Source organism: Wyeomyia smithii, chromosome 1 (genome assembly GCF_029784165.1).
Source record: "Wyeomyia smithii strain HCP4-BCI-WySm-NY-G18 chromosome 1, ASM2978416v1, whole genome shotgun sequence".
Taxonomy (NCBI): Eukaryota; Metazoa; Arthropoda; class Insecta; order Diptera; family Culicidae; genus Wyeomyia; species Wyeomyia smithii.
The window spans coordinates 192,719,245-192,741,870 of record NC_073694.1 but is presented as its reverse complement, the minus strand read 5'-3'; the positions used below and the strand labels follow the sequence as shown (position 1 = coordinate 192,741,870).

Below are 22,626 nucleotides of genomic sequence, written 5' to 3'. Positions count from 1 at the left end.
CCTGTTGTGATGCTAGCGTCGAGCAGGATTCGCAAGGCCGTCCACCGCTGATCGTTAATACCTCTACGCCGCCACTTCCGTTCGAGTTACCGTTGAGGATGTTCTTGTTGTTATTCGTTATCAGTGCCGGACTCGGTTTGGTGTAGTTGGGAATGTAGACCTGTTTCAGCTTCGATTCAGCCTCCACCGCTTTCACCCGCTTCTGCTGCACGTACCGGTCTGTCGTTTTCCACATGTAGTAGTACTCCACTATACTTTTGAGCGTTTTCCAGGGTAGCTGCCAATACAAACAGGAGCCAGAGATTAGTTAGTTCCCACTCAGGGCAGTATAGGAATACAGAAAAGCCGAGTTCTCTCCGCTGATAGGTACTACTCACAAAGTCGTTTCGTATGTCGTTGAAGTCTTTGCCGTATTTTTCTAGCGCATCCTCAAACAGATTCGCCTCGGAAGCACTCCACTCTTCCATCTCATCACGGCATAGCACCGGCCCACTGGAGGGCACTAACGAACACATGGCGTTCTCTATCGAGTAATTGTGCTTGTGAAGGGTATTCATCGCATGAAACTGAAAAAAGATAGTAGTTTTTTTATGTTTTCATTACCTCAAGAAACAAAACAACAAACCAAAGTAATATCACGACTAGCGGCCGCAGCCGACATGTGCAGGGACGGTTGCTTCACTGAGCTGGTACAGTCCAGTGCCCGAGCGAAAGTACCAACGGAGCGAGAAACCACCAGGAACTGATCAATCTTTTTATCGGTAAGCGCATGACTTGGCGTCCACACCAACGTTTCCATATCCTCGAGATTACGCTCGTACTTTTCTCCGTCCTTCAGCAGCGACTGCAGTTCCGTTTGGTACCTACTCCCTACTCGAATTTCTCCCTTATCAGCTAACAGGGTTTTTTGCGTCGGATCGAACACCAGGCAGTAGAAGAAGGTATCCTAAAATAACAAAGAGAACACCTAAGTATGTACGGATCACGACGTTTGAGTTAACTAATTTCATTCGAAAGAGATCGTCGCTGTAGGTTTTTGGTTGCTATTTTTCGTCAGCTTGGAAGTCGATCCTTTACTACTACTCACGTCTTTGTTCAGATAACTGAGCAGCGACTCCTCCTCGTTGAGTAGCGTGACCGAACATTTGCCTCGAATTTGGGTGGCCGGCAGGGTTTCTACTTGACGGGATAGGAACAGCTCGCGGTGCTTCATCTGGTGCCTTTGCTTCGGGTTCAGTTGTTCCACACGTTCGCATCCACCAACTCCGGCACAAGGGCTGTTTCGTTCCTCCTCGAGAGCAACTATAGAGAAGAAAAAAAAAACACAACAAAAGTTAGTACATGAGAAGACATATTGCTGGCACGAATAATAGAATTTTTATATTTTATTAAAAAAGTTAGAATAGCAAGAGGTTTTCAAGATTTCTCATTAGATAGAAGATTCCAGGAATTGGATGCAACTCACAAATGAATGAATTTAGTATTAAACCAAGTTTCCCGCACAGAAAACTTTTTGCTCCACACGGCTGATGAAGCTTTACCTTTTTTTTTCTCCCTTCTGGTGTTTTATAATCAAACTCTAAATTACCAACCGACCCACGAACCAAAGTCTGTTTGCCGCCATGTGTCCTCCTCCCACTCAGACTGAACAAATATGTGTGTGTGTGTTTGTGTGCATGTGCTCACCATCCGCTGTGTTTGTGCTTGTTCACTTTCCACGTCACAGATCCTTTCGCTCGTCTACCCGTGAAAAAAAACCTTCGTCATCCGAAACAACCATCTAGCCTGCAGCACCGCGAACGGTACGACAGCATCCACCCACTCCATCTCCGATTTAAACCACCACGCGGCTCCATCATCATCTACGTTCGTTACTTGCACTATGCCGCCACCCGCCCCTCACCGTAACCAAGAGTCGAGCAGCTTCTGGCTAGTTTGGCCATTCGCTTCATACGATGGGCACCTTGCTTTCCCTTTCCAGCTGAAGTTCTGCCGAAAATTCTCATTTTATAATAAACCCAAAATGATAGAGACCCATCTCATCTGCCCTTTGCCTGCCTGTCGCACCAAATCACCGAAACAGAAACGCTTAGGTCCGAACACGGGCCGGGCGACCGACAGGCCTGAGATCCATTTTCCGCCTGAACCTTATTTTCACTGTGTGTGTGTATATATGTATAGTTTTAGGCCACCTTAACCCATCCTCTTTCGCTGTTCCCGGCTGCGGGTACATACGGACACCAGATACACGGATGTCCTTTCGGCGCGTTTCCGCTTTGGCCGCACTTATTGCGCTGACCTGACGATACTCTCAGATGGAACAGCGTTAACCGAACCATTGCGGGTGAACTTCGCTCCGTGGTGAAATATTGTAAAAGTTTTGCGTTAGGGATTTCCGGAAGTGTGCCAATCATGAGATTCGAGAAAATGTGGCCGGGCATGTAGGTATATCTTACCTCTCATGGCGGCGGTTTTTTTTCTTTCCCCCGTAGCGGAAACCTCTGATCACGAGACTAATTGGATATAGTGTGTCGTATGCGATTCGAGTGCAGCGATAGCGGGACCGTGAATTGTCGTTACGAATGTTCGGGACCATCCACATACCACGTGGACAGCTAGTGAGGGGGGGGGGTTGATATGTCCACGGTCCTTAATAAACAAAAATAAGATGAAACTGATAAAAAATATGAACAAAACGCGACACAAATTATACGAGAATTAGACAAAACTAGTAAGAGCGACAATGAGACAAAAATAGAAAGGTTCGACAAAAACGGTAGAAAAGTGAAATGAAAATATGAAATACGATGAAAATAAGTCAAATATAAATAACAAAAGTGATAAAAATGGAATGAAAAGGTGAAATGGTGGAAAAACGAGACAAGTTAAATGAAAACTAGGTCAAAAATAGGTCAAAATATTAACCAAAATTAGGAAAAATGAAACAAAATTTGAACGAAAATAAAACAGAACTAACATAATGTACAAATATGACAAATTATATTAGAGAATTAAAAAATTAAAAAATAAGAAAAGAGATACAAAATTGACAACAGCAGAAAGAAGATACACATAATTAAAAATTAAAAAAAAAAAACAAATGGCACAAAATAAAATGGAAAAAATGAGATAAAATTAAGCCAGGCCAGGAGAAAGACCTAACAAAAAGGAGACGCAAACGAGACAAAAAAAAAGAGAAAATGAAAAACAAACGAAATCAATTTCTAAACTTACAAATTAAACAAATTAGACAATAGGATCCAAAAAATAAGAGAGAAAGTAAAAAGTAAAACAAAAATGAGAAAATATCAAGCTAGAACAACGTTACGAGAGAAACCAAAGATAAATAACAAATAAATAAGGACAAATTAACGATGAAAATAAAAATAAATTGAGATAGTAGAGATAAAAATGAGCCAAAAATAATACAGAGAAAAAAATTCATGAGAAAAATGGAGATTGACATGCAACAACAACAACAAATTAAATATTTCTAAAAGATCTAATTGAAGAATAAAAAAACAAGGCAAAGCAGAAACAACGAGATACAATTACAAATTAAAACTGGTACAACACAAAAAAGTCTGAATTAGACAACATGAAATGAAAATGAAGTAGAATTGAGACAAAAGAGAAACGAAAACGAGGCAGAAATAAAACGAATATACAAAAAAAATAAACAAAAATGAAACAAGAATAAAACAAAAAGCGACAAAATTGTGGGAAACATGAAACATAAAAGAAAAGAAAAAGATACCAAAAAAACGAAAATCGGACAAAACATAAGACATGAATGAGACTGAACGAGATCATTGACTACGGCAGACTGAAACCGAAAAATAATAAAGTAAACAAAAAAACAAAAAATGGGTGAAAAGGGATTGAAAATAAAACAAGTTATAGACAAATGTAATATAAAAAGAAGAAACCAAAACTTAAAAAACAAAATCGAGGCAAAACTTCTAAGCACTTCATACAAAACAAAACAAAAATAATACGAGAGTGAGACAAAAATGACTTTGTCGCTAGACAAAGTGACAAAAACGGTAGAAAAGTAGAAGAAAAATATGAAAAAATACTCGAAATTAAGACAAAATTACAAATAATGACAAAAATGATCGAAATGAGGCAAAAAATGGGATAAATCTATAATAAAATAGAGAAAATTGGACCAGAAAGAAGTCAAATGATCGACCCTAGCTAGGAAAAAATTAAACGAAAATAAAACAGCACTGACATAATCTACAAATGTGGCATATTCATATTGAAGACAAACTTTAATGAAAAAAGTGAAAATAAAAAAAAGACAGAAACGAAAAAAAAAGTTACATATGAACAAGAAAAAAAAGAGATAACATTGAATTAAAAATAAGTCCGCAGAGTGACCAGAATTATGCAAAAAAAAAAAAACAAAAAAGAAGACGAAATTAAAACAAAACTAATGCAAAAATTAGATAAAACGAGATAAAAATGAATCGAGAACAAGACAATAAAAAAAAGAGTAGGACAAAAACTATAGAAAAGTGAAAAAATAGTGTCGAAAGAAAAGGGAATTGAACAAAAACTTAAAAAATAACAAATAATTCTTAAAGTGACCAAAATTAAACAAAACTGGGATACTAAATTGTGAAAAATAAACCTGAACAGGAATAAAACAAAACTGATAAAAAATATGAACAGGCACTGATCCGAAAATGAGACAAAAATTAAGTGGAAAAAAACAACGAAAACAATCCAAAAAACGACAGAAGTGATCGAAATGAAACAAAAGTGAGATAAAAATCTAACAACAAGAAAAAAAAAATGACTGAAAATTATGTCAGAAATCGATCAAGATATTGTTTAGAATTAGGAAAAATATGGAACAAAAATAAATCGGGAATAAAACAGAACTGACATTATCTACAAATGTGACAAATTCACATTGAAGATGAAATTAGATGAAAATAAAGGAAAATTAAGACAAAATTGACAGCAACAGAATAGCAGTCACACATGAATAAGGAGAAAATTATAGCTGCCACAAAATAATATGGAACAAAATGAGATAAATTTAAATCAGGTTATGCAAAAATAAATATTTTTTTTTGTATTTTTTTGCGTTCGTCGTCCAGTGAAATTAATATACACTTGAAAAATTCTAAAGGTCATTTTTCTATGAGTGCATTGTTTTTTGAATAATTTTATTTGTGCACACTTATCTTTAACAAAATTATTACTTTCGAACTATTTTTATTATAATCATTGTAGTTTGTGAGTCCTTACATTGTGGGAATTTCAATCAGGGCTCAACAACAGGAAAGGAAACCAACAATACGCATTCTGGAAACAGTATTAAGCGATAAACCCTCAAAAATCCCTCAGCTTCTACCATCCCCGGCAAAACGTTCTCCTCCGAGAACCGACTCGAGTGATGAGAGGGCGCGTTAGCAACAGAAACCAACCAATCCCAAATAACCCGGTTCCGGTTCCTAGTGTGGGCAGGCAGGTGCACAGAATGATGAACAATGCATTAATAGAGATTTATGATACCGTGTCGTTCTGGCTCTGCTTGCATGTTGCTGAAAACGGGAAGAAGAGGACTGGCGTTGCGGGTACCGGTACATGTACGGACACCCTGACGGTTGAAAGGCGAAGTTTGTTCAAGCCTTGTGTGGGAGACTGCAGGATTAAGCGTAAGGGGAAGTGAAGGCCAGCATGGATGTTTAAGGGCTGATGATTATACGGACGTGACCCGTGTGTGAAAAGCCGATATTTGTGAACGGACTAATGATTGTAATACGATGAGATAAAATCTGTCGTGGAAAATCTAATCTAATTATCAAAACTTTAAATCTGTGTACTGTGAAGAAACATCTATTCAAACAATTTATCTCAACTGTTATATCTTGATTAAACATATATCAAAAACCCAACTCCGCAATTTCCTGATAGGTACTATTTACTTCCGCAACCAACCCACTTGCTGTTTTATCGAAATATACAAACATAACACGCTTAAAATGCACTTTCCAAAAAAATAGTTCCGCTTACTGATGACGATTTTTTCCCCGCTCTCTGGAATTTCGTTTCTTCTATTTAAACTATACAATATTCAAATACATCAGAATATCGATTTCTTTTCCCGGGTCCGGGGTATCCTATCCAAACCGACCGACCGACCGACCGCTCGGGAGAATCTGGTGATGGCAGGGACGACAAGGAGTACACTGAAAGCAACAACATCAGCCAGCAACCTAGGAGGAATAGGAATGCTTTCTCCACACACACCACCACCACCACCCATTTCTCGTTTTCGCCCACCACCCCAAAACACGGGTTGCTGTTTGCCTTGCTCTGGCACAAGCTGGTTGCGACATGTGGAAACGCAACGTCGACGCGGGACCAAGGCAGTCATTGAATCGAGAACGAGGAACGGAGATTTAGTTATTGGGAAGGGTGAATGGGTGGTGCGGCAGGCAGTACGCGAAAACTCGACTCGTTGCAACTAGAGCGAGGGGTCATTAGATTGGCGCTGGATTGATGGACGCAAATTAAAATTTTTGGTTTTTTCTTAATCGCGACGTAACGTGACATGTTTTATATATAAATGTTTTTTTTTTTTTTTTTTCAATTTTCAACTATAATAACATTTTTGAATTTTATTCTATCTGCTAGCAGCTCGTCATAACGAAGTAACAATGGTAAAAAGAGTTACCACAACTGTTAAACAATATCGAATGGCTAGAAAAAGCCATATAATAAAAAAAAAGATTACTTTTGATATCGTTTTTTTTCTTGATTACAAGACAGGTGATTTTTTCTTTAAGCAAATGTAATCACCAGAACAGCACTGGTAGATTTGAGTAGCATCATGAATGATTATAACTTGCCAAATTTTTGTTAGGAATGATAAAAAATGATGTTTTCAGAATTTAAAAAAAAGTGTTTCCTAAGGTCAGAAAAAGTCAAAATAGAAAATGATCCCAAATAGAGCTCAGCAGCCTTGGATTCGCTCTTTTACTCTTTGAATGCTCATTTGGCTATAATTTGTCAAGAAGGCAAAACGAACAAATCATATACGAAGCACTTGTATAGACACTCTATCTTTACAATTTGTCTGAACATCATAATGTTGAAATTACTATAGTTCCAGTTTAGCGGTTTTACAAGCTTGGCATGACTTTTACGTTGTACCCATGGCAATTTCAACAATACAATGTTTGGACAAATTGTAAAGATAGAGTATGTATCTCTACTAGTGCTTCATATGACTTAATCGAATTATGCCTCGTTGACAAAATACAGCCTTATGAGCATTCAAAGTGCAAAAGAGCGAAACCAAGCATGGAGCTCAGAATTGCCGAAAAGTGCTTTCTAAGGCCAGAATAAGCGAAAACAGAAAATGATCCCAAGTGGGCTCAGGATCGCCGAAAAGTGCTTCCTAAGACCAGAAAAGGCCATAATAGAAAATGAGCCCAAATTAAGTGCTTTCTAGGGCCAGAAAAGGCCAAAATAGAAAATGATCCCAAATTGAGCTCAAAATCGCCGAAAAGTGCTTCCTAAGGCCAGAAAAAGCCGAAATAGAAAATGATCCCAAATTGGGCTCAGAGTCGCCGAAAAGTGCTTCTAAGGGCCAGAAAAGGCCAGAATAGAAAATGATCCAAATTGAGCTCAGAATCGCCGAAAAGTGCTTCTAAGGATCAAAAAAGGCCAGAATAAAAAATGATCCCAATTTAAGCTAAGAATCGCCGAAAAGTGTTTCCCATGGCCAAAATGGAAAATGATCCCAAATTGAGCTCAGAATCGCCGAAAAGTGCTTTCTAAGGCCAGAAAAGGCCAAAATAGAAAATGATCCCTAACTGGGCTCAGAATCACCGAAAAGTGCTTCTAAGGGCCAGAACAGGCCAAAATAAAAAATGATCCCGAATGTAGCTCAGGATCGCCGAAAAGTGTTTCCCAAGGCCTAAAAAGAAAATGATCCCAAATTGAGCTCAGAACCGCCGAAAAGTGCTTCCTAAGACCAGAAAAGGCCATAATAGAAAATGAACCCAAATTAAGTGCTTTCTAGGGCCAGAACAGGCCAAAATAGAAAATGATCCCAAATTGAGCTCAAAATCGCCGAAAAGTGCTTCCTAAGGCCAGAAAATGCCGAAATAGAAAATGATCCCAAATTGGGCTCAGAATCGCCGAAAAGTGCTTCTAAGGGCCAGAAAAGGCCAGAATAGAAAATGATCCCAAATTGAGCTCAGAATCGCCGAAAAGTGCTTCTAAGGATCAAAAAAGGCCAGAATAAAAAATGATCCCAATTTAGGCTAAGAATCGCCGAAAAGTGTTTCCCAAGGCCAAAAAAGAAAATGATCCCAAATTGAGCTCAGAACCGCCGAAAAGTGCTTCCTAAGACCAGAAAAGGCCATAATAGAAAATGAGCCCAAATTAAGTGCTTCCTAAGGCCAGAAAAGGCCATGATAGAAAACGATCCCAAATTGGGCTCAGAATGCTCTTTGAGGCCCGAGAAGGCCAAAACAGAAAATGATCCCAAATTGAGCTCAGAATAACCGAAAAGTGCCTTGTAAGGCCAGGAAAAGCCAAAATAGAAAATAATCCCAAATTGAGTTCAGAATCGCCAAAATTGCTTTATAAGGCCAGAAAAGGCCAAAATGGAGCTCAGAATCGCCGAAAAGTGCTTTTCAAGGCTCGAAAAAGCCAAAATATAAAATGATCCCAAATTGAGCTTAGAATCGACGAAAAATGCCAAAATGGAAAATGATCCCAAATTGACTCCAGAATAGTCAAAAAGTGTTTCTAAGGGCCAGAAAGGGCCAGAATGGAAAATGATCCCAAATTGAGCTAAAATCGCCGGAAAGTGCTTCCTAGACCAGAGAAGGCCAAAATAGTAAATGATCCCAAATTGAACTCAGAATCATCGAAAAGTGTTTCCTAAGGCCAGAAAAGGCGAAAATAGAAAATGATACCAAATTCAACTCTGAATCGCCGAATAGTTTTCTTCATACTGGAGAATCGTTTCCCTAACACAGACATCGGAGAAATAGACCAAATGATCTTAAGTGCAGTCATACCTCGATATATGGTAACAATTAAGAATGTCTTAAAATTGAAAAAATAATGATACAGTTCCGGAGTGATTTGCGATAAGGGCGCAACTGGCGAAAGATAAACATTAGGAAATATCAGTTTGAAAATTTGCAAGTACATTTTCAAATCGTAATTTCAAAGGAAATGACTAACATTAACATCAATACCAAAAATCGACGTAAAATATACCTGGCTTATAGTTTCCTAACAATACTACATTGAATTTGTACATTTATGGCTTAAATCTGCACTTTTCTTCTAACCTTTTTCTAATGAGCCTCGAAGCATTCTGACAACGAGATTCGCCCACCTCTATTTCGCCTTAAAGCATTCTGACAACGAGATACGCCCATCTTTCTTTCGCCTTGTTTTTATTTTTTCTCCAGTTGCGCCTCTCAAATGCGCCTTTATTTTGAAAACAAAAGTTGATCCGCCCTTTACTCTCGCCTGTTTACGAAATATTTCGCAAATAAGCCCGTTGCTTCAAAACAATGTAAAGGGCCTAGTTCCAAAGTATCTTTTGTTTTGGGTAAACTGCTTTATCGCCCTTCACTAAAAGCTAGATTTAAATAATTTTATCGATTTATACAAAGAAAAGGATTCTTCTCATGAATTTCGTAAGTCTTTTAAAACTCAATAGTGTAATAAAACCATTTGTTTACATTTTGTTAGTTGAGCCCTAATCGCGAATCACTCCGGAGTTATTGTTTTCGGGGTGTAAATTGTTTCGAATGAATGTTTGTAGTGAGTTTCGAAACCAACAAGTACCGTAAAAGCGGCTATCTTTGATAGCTTCGCACAGTATAACTTAAATATATAACTCTTTGGTGGATTTTCTCCGGGTTTTGCAATTTCAAAACAAGTACTGGATATACTAGAATACATTTACAACAACAAAACCCATATATTGTTGTTTTGTTTCAAATATGCTATTGATTTTTTGCGTAGCCAGTGATCAGTTTTTCGTTTGTGCGTAACTTTGATAATGCTGAAATTTTGAAAAAAATTAAAAATGTTAAGATATTCAAAAAACTTGCGTTATATCGAGGTATGACTGTAGAGGGTTAAGCAGTGTTAGCATAAAAAAATCATAAACATAAAAATAGTTTCACTAGTGTCTCAGCTCTCCGCATAGTAAAATAATCCAATAATTACATCAAGAGTAAATCCTCATTGCAACTCAATCGAGTCGCCCCTTGAGTCGCAGTGCCCTCCCACCCCGCGTACGACACCCAACCCAGTCAACACCGTGGTCGCAGAGTTACCGTGCGAAAGCAACAACAGTGAACGAGCCAGCATCAGATGGCAGTCAAATCATCTGGTGGGATAAGGCAACCGAGCCGTTGTGTGTGCGGCGGGTGTTGGGGTTTGAGGACGTACGATAACGAACATAGGAACTAGGGATGAGGCTCTCGATGGGTGGTGAACGATGCTGCCGGTCGACCGGATCGGGTGGAAAGAGCATGTAGTGGCGGCATCCGCGTTTGCCGAACCTGAGCGACGGATGGGCGAGGGGAAGGGAGGGGAGAGGAGGTATGGGACAAGTGGAGATGCAACCGGGCTAGAGAGAAAATGTAGATCTTCAACGCATCATACCAGGATGTTGTAGGTTTGGTCTGTGTGCTTACCAAAGCGAGCGGCAAGAGGTTGCTGCATCGGGAAACGGTGTGCAGAATTCACAGCAGGTTAAAGGAAGCGCCGAGCGGGGGTTTGCGTGAATACGGCAGACAGCGACAACGAGACACAATTTATTGGGATAGCGCGTGCTTTCGCTATAGAAAATCGAGTACCGAAAACTGATTGTAGAGCTGAGAACAAAAAAGAAAAAACTAAATGGCGGTGATTTGGCTTCCTAATCCAATGATTGTATAAGTTGGAATATGTGAAAATTAAATTGAAGACACGTCCATATCGCAATAATTATTCATAGTAATTAATCGATTCCTTGTGTTGCAGTTATGATGAACCAAACACACCATCAACAGCCATTATTATCAGTCACACAGTGATGGATGTGTTTTCAGTAGTTCTCTCCATTCCAGTCATAAAATTGAAAACATAATTTCCCACCAATTACACCGGTTACAAAAAAACCACTTTCACTTTTCCCAATTGGCCACCATAATATAATTATGTACAACAGTGCAGTACTGATAAACACTCATATGTACAGGCACACATACACGGTCTGGTACCGAAAAAGCACGATCGACCTTGAAATCGGGCGATTAAAATCACAACTGCACATACGATGAGAGGCCGATTCATGCGCCACCACATCGGTGTAGTGCCGCTTCTCATCCCTCACGAATGAATGGCGATGATTTTCCGCCGAAAAACGGTCAATTAAAACTGTGCAATCAGGCCATTGATCGGCGGACTCAGGCGAATTAAGCACTAGGAAGGTGGGTGTGCGGGTAGCGAGTAATTTTCAGATATAATAATATTGGTCTTCACATCGAGCTCGTATACGAATACCCAGCCGTAAACTGTGTATCTTCCATTACTCGTCAATGGAGGTGAGTATTTTTACGGCTGGGCATTTGTTTACGAGCTCGACATGAATACCCATAATGTTTCTCATTTCGCTTAAATTTACTGGTTGTCGCGAGGCCGCCAGCCTGCGGAGTCACGATTCGAGTTAAAAAAAAACTTTTTAAAGTTTACTTCATTGATAATTAAGAGAATTACGTTCGATGAACTTTCGAGATCAAGAACTTTCTGCATAAGTGGCCTTTGTTATAATTTCGAGCTTTGTAGGCACTTGCACTTGATTATTAAAATACTATAAATGTTGATTACCCATCGTTTGGAGAGCTTTTTTCCCAAACGCTGTAGTAATCGAGGAGTAAACAAGCTTCGGATGGAACAGTAAAACTACTTATCACAATTGGATAGCGTAATAAATATCAAAGTAAAAACCGATTTTATGTTGGAGCATAATTCGCTGGTTGTAAAATTCCTATAAAACTCTAGAACCGAGAACAGTGCTGCGGGAACCACAATGAAACATGATAGCGTATTCGAAATCAATGTACAGCTTTCGAGAGCATCAAATAAACAGGAATTGCATCAACTGCACCGAGCCTCGACATTTATGTGCAATCAAAAAACGAAAAAAGCTCGGTGAAAACGAATAAGTATTTCCCGCAAAAATCCATTACACATTCAATCATTGTAAACATAAAATTTTATTTTTTTACCGAACGCCACGAAATTCTATCTCAATTCTTTAGAATTTGTTTTACGCAGTTTCCCATAAAACAAATTTGTTTGTTCAACATACAATATTGCGAAAGTGAGTTAACCTCTGCATATCCACGTAAGTCAGCAGAAGGGGGTTTGGACTCGAAAAAAGTATCCTGAATGTATTTAATAAATTTTCAAGATATAATATATAGTATAGTCGTCACTCATAAATAGTCTTCATCGTCGTGTGTCCAGTTTTTAAATTTAGAAACAGTTTCTTTTGAAAAGGTGAAAAACGAAAACAAATAATGAATTTCATCAAATGTTTAATATTCGAATGTTATGGCAAAATTCTTTTCTGAACTTGAGCTTGGTGACCGCACATTGCCTAGTTGCTCCTCCGTGATAGATCTGAGCTAGTGAAGTTGCATAGAGAACCACATATATGGCAACTTGGGATTAGTTTACCATCTTCAATGTAGGGGTAAGCCGGGTAAGACCGCCTCCTTAAGCAATTGTTTTTATAGAAAAAAAAGTTGCGGCTGCAATTTCATTTGTCTTTGGAAAGAGGCTCTTCTATTCAATATAAAAAATAGGAACTGAAATATTTTTGCTTATTTTCCTGCTTTTTTTTTCATTTTTAAAAATGCATTGAAAATTTTTAAATTTTTTCAAGTGGGGTAAGCCCGCTCACTAGCGGGGTAAGATCGCCCACCATCTGTTGAGGACAACAAATATTGTTAGGGCCAAAAAGGTTGATTTTATCGGTATTGTGTCTTTGGCAAAGTTGTAATTGTATTTTTTTTTCTTTAAAACAAAAAAAAATACACTGTAAAAAATCTAAAAGAATTTTTTTTCTAGGTTTTCTACTTTTTTATTTTTTAATTATCCAAGTTCAAATAAATGTTTAGGTATCTTCCAGCGGTTTTCATAATACATAGATTTTCCAGAATTGGGATTTTTCAAGATATTAAATTTTAATACACAGTCAGGTTTTTTTACGCGGATTCTTTACGAGGTTTTTTTTATGCGGTTTTTACAAAATGGGTATTCATGTCGAGCTCGTAAACAAATACCCAGCCGTAAAAATACTCACCTGCATTGACGAGTAATGGAAGATACACAGTTTACGGCTGGGTATTCGTATACGAGCTCGATGTGAAGACCCCTAATGTCTTAACGCGGTATTTTACGCGAATTTTTGAATTAACGCGTTTTTTTACGCAATATCGCGCTAATTAAAAAAAAAATCGCGGATTTTCGAATTAACGCGGGTTGGGAACCAAAAACGTCTAAGCGTTTAGTGAGTAAAAGACTTAGTCCAAAAACAAACCTCCGCCCTACGAAAGATTCGTAATGACCGTCAAAAAGGACAATTTTAAATAGAGGTCGTATGTCGTTGTGTTTTTTCTAAAGCCTTTCTTTGTAGTTTACTTCACGCGGATTTTTTATTTACGCGGTTTTTTATGCGGATTTTTGAATTACTGCGGTTATTTACGCAGATTTTCAAATTAACGCGGTTTTTACGAGGTATGTATCCCCCGCGACTTATAATATATAGAATAATAATAATTAATAATTTTTTTTGTTCATAATTCAAATTTTTTCTTATATATATATTTTTTTGAAGAACAAAATTATTATCTGAAACTTTACCAACGATCAAACAAACCAAAAAAAAAATTTTCTCTGCAAAATTTTGACTAATAAAATTTTTACTACTCCATGTTCAAACAACCATCAAAGTTTAGCTAACCTTCTGTAGATTTTGCAGGCAAAAACTAAAACAAGATTATTTTGAAATAAATTTTTAAAAATTTTACTTTTAATTCTATTTTTTTACCTTTCTTTTGAAATTTTTTAACAGTGTATACTTTTTTCGGAAGGACAAAACTACTATTTTCAACTCTGCCGGAGACGTCATACCGATCATACAAACCGTCCTGGCTACGTGGCGGTTTCACCCCATTTATACTGTATAGTGGGCGTCTTTACCCCCAGTGGAAAATTTTTCTATTCCACCGAAAAAGTAGTTTAAATTACAAGTTTACTCAAGGCTTTCGATATTTTCGAAAGAAGACAGATTCAGGCAAGCGATTGAACGTAGTCCCGTAGCCGCAAAACAATAGCGTATTGACCGGTTGCCAGCTGAAAGGTTGTTTTTGATTATTTCTGTGACCGTTCGCGCCCTAACACAGCAGAAAGAGGTGCAAAATGTTATGTAATTATATTGTAACGTGTCTATGAGGAAGAATTATCAATTAATATTGGCAGTAAAACTACGGTTGGCGGTCTTACCCTGTTTAACCCCTACATCAATTCAATAGCTTCCGCTTTGTAGATCCATAACGTCGCCGGCCACGTTCTTACGGTCGTTAGGGTAAGAAGGAGAATGCAAGGAAGGAGTTGTCACAGTCGTTGTTATCGGAAACCGAGTTTAACTCTGCATCTCCACGACTGCGACGGAAAGACAGAGTTTGGTCACCGTGGTAAGTGACTAATCGAACAATGCTGCGCTTAAATTTACCTTATTACGAAGGCGAGCGAAAGTATATATTTCGTAGACCTAAGATAAATCACGATATTTATCGACCGACCGAAACCTGCTCCGATTTGCAACATTCCTTTATAAAATCTATGGGTGAGCAATCTCCGGCTAAACGGTGAGACCGAGATCGATTTCTAAATCGCTAAGACCGCGGTGAAAGGAGAGGTTTTTGTTATCATGTCTCCGTGGCAATTGACGGAATCGAACGATGTTGGGTAATTCTGGATTCAGGATGGTGCTCAGAAGCTAGTATTCAATTCCAATGGGGCATTTCTTAATATGACGTTATATTTGTGAAGTGAGTTGCACTGAAGTGAAGTGAAGTGAAGCTACGCTGACGACCCTGAGCGACAAGAAGCTCCAAAGGATACTGAAGAGGTAGACCGAGGGAAGAGTGGCTACATCGCTTCGTGCGCTTCGTCGGGAGGTCGGTGTAACAGACATGTCAGTAAACAGCAGTCCCGTCCATTGGTCTCGGAGCTGCAGGCGACGACGCAGCGGCGGTGGTGATGGACGATGAGACCTATCTCACCCTTAATGGCAACGACTGGCAGGGCATTTCGTACTTTACTCTTCCCCTCCCGAAGGAAATTAGCTCCGAAGTGAAGTTCATTTCAAACACCAGAATGTTTAGCTGTGGCTGACAATCTGCGAGAAAGGGATCTGAGAGCAGCTCTCCTTTCTCTCCAGGCTAGCCTTGAACGAAGAAATTTATTGTACGAAGTGCCTGCCGGAAGTTGCGTCGTTCATCAAGAAATACCAATAAGGCGAAGAATCGGTATTCTGGCCGGATCTGGCGTCGGCTCACTACTCAAAGCGATCGTTGGACTACTGGAGCGATCGAGAAAGAACTCAAGAACATGCCTGAGCGTGGAGACCTGTACCTGTACATTTTCAGGAGCTAAATAAATGTTATCGATATATGTGTTAGAAACGAAATTTTTGTTTAACGCTAAGTAAGGCCCTCCATGAGTATTTTCAATAAAATTGTCGAGCAGCTGTTGTGTACGCCATATCGAAAATAATCATTAGGACTAGAATTCTAGAAAAAATTTTGAATTATGTAAATTGTCAAACTTTTTGTGTTCAAAGTTCTGAGGTACAGTTTACCAAGTTTTAATTCGAGATAAGCTCTTTGATAAAAAAAATAACAATAATTTGAAACCAGTAAATTTCTTAACAACTTCCATAATTTACAAAGTATTTTTCTGTTTTTGAAAACTTAAATTTGTTTTCGTGTATTTTGGATTTAGGTGAAATTGATACAACGTGTCACAATTCAGTCTGTCAAAAAATCTACCTCCAACACTCGGAATTTATGTCATATAGATTAAAAAATTAATCTCTAGAACACCAGCAGCAGCACTGCTGTGTTCTATTTCTAGCAGTTCAAGGCAACATGGCCATCTGAAATAGTTCTCGGAAATGAACATAACAGAAAAACGACTCCGGGCAGACAGAAGAACACCATTCTCAACACCGCCGGTGGAAATATTACACGGGGTGGAAATGAAACCGTTGACCTTCGGATGCTTTTGTATTCCCGGCACCTGGGCTTGAAGACGATGCAACAGGACCGGATTCTGGCAGAACCTGACGCCACCATCACCACCACCACCGTTCGTTTCGGCTTAGTCAAGCCGGAGAAGACCGTAGCGCTGGTGCTGGACCACATCAAAGAAACGATCACATTCGGCTGCAACCGGGTGGAAATGATACTTTCGTCCATCCTTGCCAAGGCAACTCCGCGCCAGTTCGTCGTTCGGATTCCTCGGTAGGTATTTTGCTGCTGCCAGCCACATCGGAGAGATTGGGACATCGACAATGATATTTAGCAATGGCTTCCCCGTGTAATTTGGTCGTGCGCCATCTTTACGGATGTGGGTGGTGTCAGTGCTGAAGAGGCCGCCGAGCGGATAACAGTGCCCGTGGGTGGGCACAGGCAAGAAGTTTACATTATTTCTGCATAGATTCTAACCAAGAACTGTGTTCTATAGAGCATTTTCTCTATCTATCTATCTCTCTCTCTCTCTCTTCCTCAGTTCCAGTCCACTGGCTCGGCTGGATGTGCGGTTGGTTAGTATATCGCCCACCACCAGCCGATGCAAGGACGACGCATGGGTTGGGGCGGTTGGCTTTGGGTGGTGTTTCCCAAACAGAAGAAGGAGATGTTTCGCTGCCTCGGTTGATGCTCCACGGACTCTGTGGGCACGATTGGCAAGGCATGTAGTGTGTGTATGAGTGTTTTCACTTGACTGTGATGATAATGGAATCGAAGTGGAATGGATGGGATGATGGTGCGGCTGTTGGTGCTATTTCTCGTCCTATGCATTTTGTCGGCACTTGCTAAATTGAAGAGAAGTTGGGTCGATTTGGTTCGAGTTGGGTGGTAGGATATTTCGTGGATTGCGAAAGAAAGCTCGGGTGTGGAAGGGGAACGGCAACGGGATCCGGCGATGACGACGGAAGTTGTAGCACTCTGCAGCAATAGAACGAGTAGGAGAGATTCTGTTTATACCTTCTGTGAGTCGACGACTGGCTTTTGCGATGCCCGTGTGGCGCGGAATAATATATGTGTACAACAACACACACTCACCGGAACCATGTATAAAATATATCCACTCTCGCTGTATTTATGGCATATTACTCTCCATGTGTAGTTTCGTTCGTCATCCCAAAAAGCTTTCCCGTGAAATCTTCCTCACCTACATCGGAAACAGTACATGCAAACCCCACGCAAGGACTGGCCATCAAGAACCTCCTCGCTGACCGGAGAGTGGGCAAGCGAGCCTGTGTAGTTTCGAATAACTATATCTACTACCTACACCACTCGACCACCCCTACCTCCCACGCTAACGTCACCCGCTCGTATTCGATGACACAAAAAGCATTGTGTCGTCCACGGATTTCCTACAGAAATTCCACCGCAGATCAATAGGTACCAGCAGTAGATCCGGGCGCGCAATAAAAAACCGGGCCACATTGCGTTACGACGAGGCTCGTACCATCCAACCGGCTGGACGGTTGATGTGGCCCAACCGAACCTGCTAGAAATCACACCAACCTAAAGGACGCACCAGTGGAACTATTCGCGGATTGTTGAAACTAACTCCCATTTCACTCGAAAAATGCACCTCCTCCCTTCCGGGGTTGCCAAACACCCACCCACTTCGTTACGGACCCACTGTGTAGAACGTAACATCGATCGATTCTGGCGGTGCACAAAACTGCATACGCTGTATTGCATTGCTCAGTGTACGTTCGCGCTGGCCTCCACATATGTGGATGTGCAGAGGAAGGTGCATGTGCGTGCGTGCGTGCGTGTGCCTGTATGCATTGACGATGTCAGCCTCAGCGGTCGTAACTAAGACCTGCAAATTGCAACAAAGCTCTCCGTTTGTTGCCGCTAGATCCCCGGATGCAGATGCAGCATGCAGCACACAAACACATTCGTCGCCTTGCCACAGGATCATCTCCTAGTGCACATCACACACAGGCAGGCGGCAGCTGAACGCCTTTCCACCATACGAGCCTAGTGCCTAGTGCGTGCCTAGAGCCCTGGAAGCAAACTCTCGATTGTGCTGCAATCGGCCAACCGACCGTCACCGAAACCGAGATGGCGCGCGTGTGGGGCACAGGAAATGAATACACAATATAGAGAGGAACGTAATTTTTTCCTGCATTCCGATTGCCCATGCATTACAGTAAGTGTTTCGGTGGTTGCGATGATACGACGCAGGTTACTTGCGGTGGAAATGTCTAGTCGACAGCCAGCCAACCATGAGCATCAGATTTAATTAATCAAAAAATTCGTTTGAAAAGTTTGAGCTGTGATACATTTATATTAGTTTGAACGTAACCATTCTATATAATTCTGCTTTTCACCATACGAAGATTTTTACCATCAGAGTCTTCAATCTTCGAAACAAAATCAATTTTACACGTTATGACTAAAAAAAATTAAGGAGGTTGTCTTAGTCAACTATAAAAAAAAAATCCCTAGCACATTTTACTATCCCCCAAAAACGTTAGACTTTAAAACGGGGGAGATATTCATATTCATAAGGGGCCCACATTCCACGTGGACAGCTTAGTGAGGGGGGGGGGGGGTCGTGTAATGTTCACGGCCAAGCTGAATAATGGTTAATATTTTTATGGAACAAATTTTTCTTGATCTGAAGAAAGGGAAATATCGCAGTGAGAAATAAATTTTTATCAAATAATGCACATAAACCTACTGAATTGTCCAAACCTATTTTAATATTTTTAGGCGCACACGATAGCTCTTGCACTCTCCCAGAATGCTGCTAAGCGGATTTCTTGTGATGAGTGGCTTACGTTTTAAGATATTGACCAAAAAGTATTGTTTACATGGAATAGATGACATGTGTGTATGTTGTTTATATGTTTGCAATGTCACAATTTGACACAACTTTTTTACAGAACATATCCGATTTTGTAGTTCTTAGGCGCAAATGAATGGTGTTCGGCTCCTTAACAATTAGACCGATTGAATTTTTCATTGGTCGCTTAAATTTTGAACAAAGAATGTTTTTGGCTAGAAGATTCAACTTTTGAACATTATTGGAGCCAATCTCTCTCTCTCCCTCTCTTCTGCCATCTCTCTCTGTTTTATACTATCTCTCTCTTCTCTCTCTCCTCTCTCTCTTCTAATACTTCTCTCTCTCTCCTCTCTCTTCTAATACCCCCCCCCTCTCTCTCTCTCTCTTCTAATACCTCTCTCTCTCTCTCTCTCTTCTGATACCTCCCTCTCTCTCTCTCTCTCTTCTGATACCTCTCTCTCTCTTCTGATACCTCTCTCTCTTCTGATACCCCCCCCCCCTCTCTCTCTCTCTTCTAATACCTCTCTCTCTCTCTCTCTCTCTCTCTCTCTCTCTCTCTCTCTCTTCTGATACCTCCCTCTCTCTCTCTCTCTCTCTCTCTCTCTCTCTCTCTCTCTCTCTCTTCTATTACCTCTTTCTCTCTCTTCTACTACCTCTTTCTCTCTATTCTACTACCTCTTTCTCTCTTTTCTACCTCTTTCTCTCTTTTCTACCTCTTTCTCTCTTTTCTACCTCTTTCTCTCTTTTCCACCTCTCTCTCTCTCCATTCTACTCATTTTCTCTCAATTTTTCTTTTACTTCTATTACTTTTTTCCTTTTTTTCTATTCCTTTTTCTCCCTATTTAGGGTTTGCAAACCCGTAAAATATTTTTTCCCGGGATTAGATATATTGATTCCCGAAATCTAGGGATTTGCGAGTTCCTCAGATTATTTTTTTACGATTCACTATACGTTTGTATACAATAGTGCAATAAAACTAAATACCTGATCGAAACGCAAAGCTGAAGTCTTCCAGCTGTATAGCAGCACTAAATTTTTCGCATTTTTCGAAGGAAATATTTACTTGAAATGAAGATCAACACTTTTTTGCTCGTGTAATATGAAACTTGTTATACAGAAGGAACTTAGAATATTTGGACTAAACGGAAAATTGTCAGCGAATCTGAAGCCATTGTTCGACGACTGAAACCTACTTCAACGGAGAGTAAGTGCGTGTTCGCCCTAAAAACCGACGTGGGACTACGTCTTTATTTTTCATATTGAGATGCACATTCTGCAAAATTGGAAATGAAACTGGCAAATGTTCCGTCAGATTTCAAGCGATAATTACAGCATAACCACATGATGGATAACAATAACCAATATGTTGTTGGATGGATAAAATGTTGGAAAATATTGTAATAAGCTATTTATCATTGTTATTTGATTGCTAAGCGGTAAAATTGATAAAAAGTTTGAAGGACAAATTTACGCGAATAATAAACCAATCACATCCGAGCATTCCTAGCACAGACGACATGAATAGATATTCTGAATCAAAGTCAAAAAAAAACAATTGACAGAGTTTCCTCGTCCCAATAGGTCAATTTATGTTTGCTTCCATGAACTTAGACTAATTTGATGTCTTGAAGGTAAAGGTTTTTCGAAAAGTTTGAAACAACCCTTTTTCTTGAACAATTTCCAAACCTGCTTGTAGAGCCTCGTAGTCACAAGGTTACAGAGTCCGCTTTGACAAGCGAGTAGTGATAGGTTCGAATCTCAGTAGAACCAAGCCATTCGTTGGCAGAAGGACTTTAAGTAAGGGTTTATTCTCAGGCTCTTCCACAGAAAACTTCCTTCCAGCCTTTATAAACCCCGGTTCTAAAGCTTCGATATCAAAGACTAAGCAACGTTATACGCAGTAGAAAGTAGTTTACTAAGTCTGAAGGAGAAGATAAAAAAGCACTATAACACGGAGCAAGTTAATTCTCAATAAGTAATACTACAGAAAGGTAAAAAACAAAAATATGCGAACAGCAAAAACGTCCGCACAATGCCACAAGAGATCAAAACTACTGGTTGCAGTGGGGTCCATACAAAAAAACTGATGTTAGAAAGTAATAAAAACTGATGTCTTGAAATAAAACATGCTGGTAAACGCAACAGTTTCATACAGTATATGTGAAGCAGAGAGCCGCAGGTTCTACTCGTGTGCATTCGAGGAAAAACTGCAATGCTGCTGCTGATGGTGATTAAATTTTTATCTCATGAATATGATTTTCATAAATAACACAACAAGAATTGTACATTTTTGCAACGATTATATGTTATAAGTTATTTTTATTTTATTTTATCTCCGATGTTCACTGAATACTCGTGACCGGATAATATCGAAAGAGTTATTTTCCAAAATACAAATGGCGAATGCTAGTGAATTTTTGGCCTTTTTACTACAATTAATTCAGAATCTTTTCTTACATTTAAACATTGTTAGACGAGATTTTATTATTTTAAACTTTACAATAAAATACGTATATGAACTGTCTTAGTGATACAGCGAATGTTATTGTTGGCCAATGAAAAAAATTGTCAAGTAAAAAACAAAAATGAATCTTTTCAAATTCTTTGGAATTTTTCATTGTTACGATTTTTTGCTGGATCTTGTTGGAAATTTTGTTAAACATATCTACGTACAGTACATCCCTTTAATAATAAACCTAATTTCAGATCTCATTTTCGCAAAAGTTTTTTTTTCATTCTAGGTCCGGGGAATTTCCGGGAAATGGGATTTTTCATTCTCGTTTACCGGTAAACAAATTCATAAAAACATGTCAAAAAGAGACTTAGGTATAATTATTTAGCCGTTATTTTTAAACTATCGCAACACATCCGCAATATTTTTCACATACAATATTCAACTTTTTTGGCATTTTTCAAGCTTTCTAACCAGAACACAAAATCTCTCTTCCATTATTTTTATATTTCTCATTCTCTCCCATTGTCTCTCTTACTTTCATTTGATATCTTTGTCTTTTCCTTACTACTTTTTCCTCTCTTTCTTTCTTTCTGTCCTCCGTTGTCTAATTTTCGTTTCCTCTAGCTTTGTCTCTCTTTTTGTTTCTCTCTTTTTTCTAATTATTCTTAGCTTCTTTCTTTTTTTTGTTTATCTCTTTATGTGTGTGGCGAATAAATAAAAGTTTCCCAAATATTCCTGAATCAATGTGAAAGATATTGGTCGATGAGTCCACGGAAAAAGAATTGTAAAATTTTGAAATCACTTTTGTTGGTTATAACAAATAGCAACTAAGACAAAAATCTCAAAAATGCCAAAAACAATAAAATGACAAATATGTTAACTATGAATACAACCAAAAAATTGATACAATTTGAAATGTATTATTCCTCCCTCTATATTTTCACATTCTGCAAAGTTATCTTAAGGTGAAACGGCATTGAAACTACAAAAGGGCGATTTTGAGCCACCACCTGGAT

At 39.1% G+C, this 22,626-nt stretch overlaps 1 protein-coding gene across 1 annotated transcript in view; it reads right to left on the bottom strand.

Annotated features, from left to right (window-relative positions):
* The window catches only part of LOC129718192 (metastasis-associated protein MTA3), a 96,751-nt gene that overhangs the window by 10,303 nt on the left and 63,822 nt on the right, over positions 1 to 22,626 (bottom strand). Inside the window, exons 4-7 of the mRNA XM_055668690.1 lie at positions 1,088 to 1,302; positions 626 to 946; positions 378 to 566; positions 2 to 277 (exon numbers count right to left, since the gene is read on the bottom strand). Of these exons, the coding sequence (XP_055524665.1) occupies positions 2 to 277; positions 378 to 566; positions 626 to 946; positions 1,088 to 1,302 (1,001 nt within the window). The remainder of the gene's footprint in view (position 1; positions 278 to 377; positions 567 to 625; positions 947 to 1,087; positions 1,303 to 22,626) is intronic.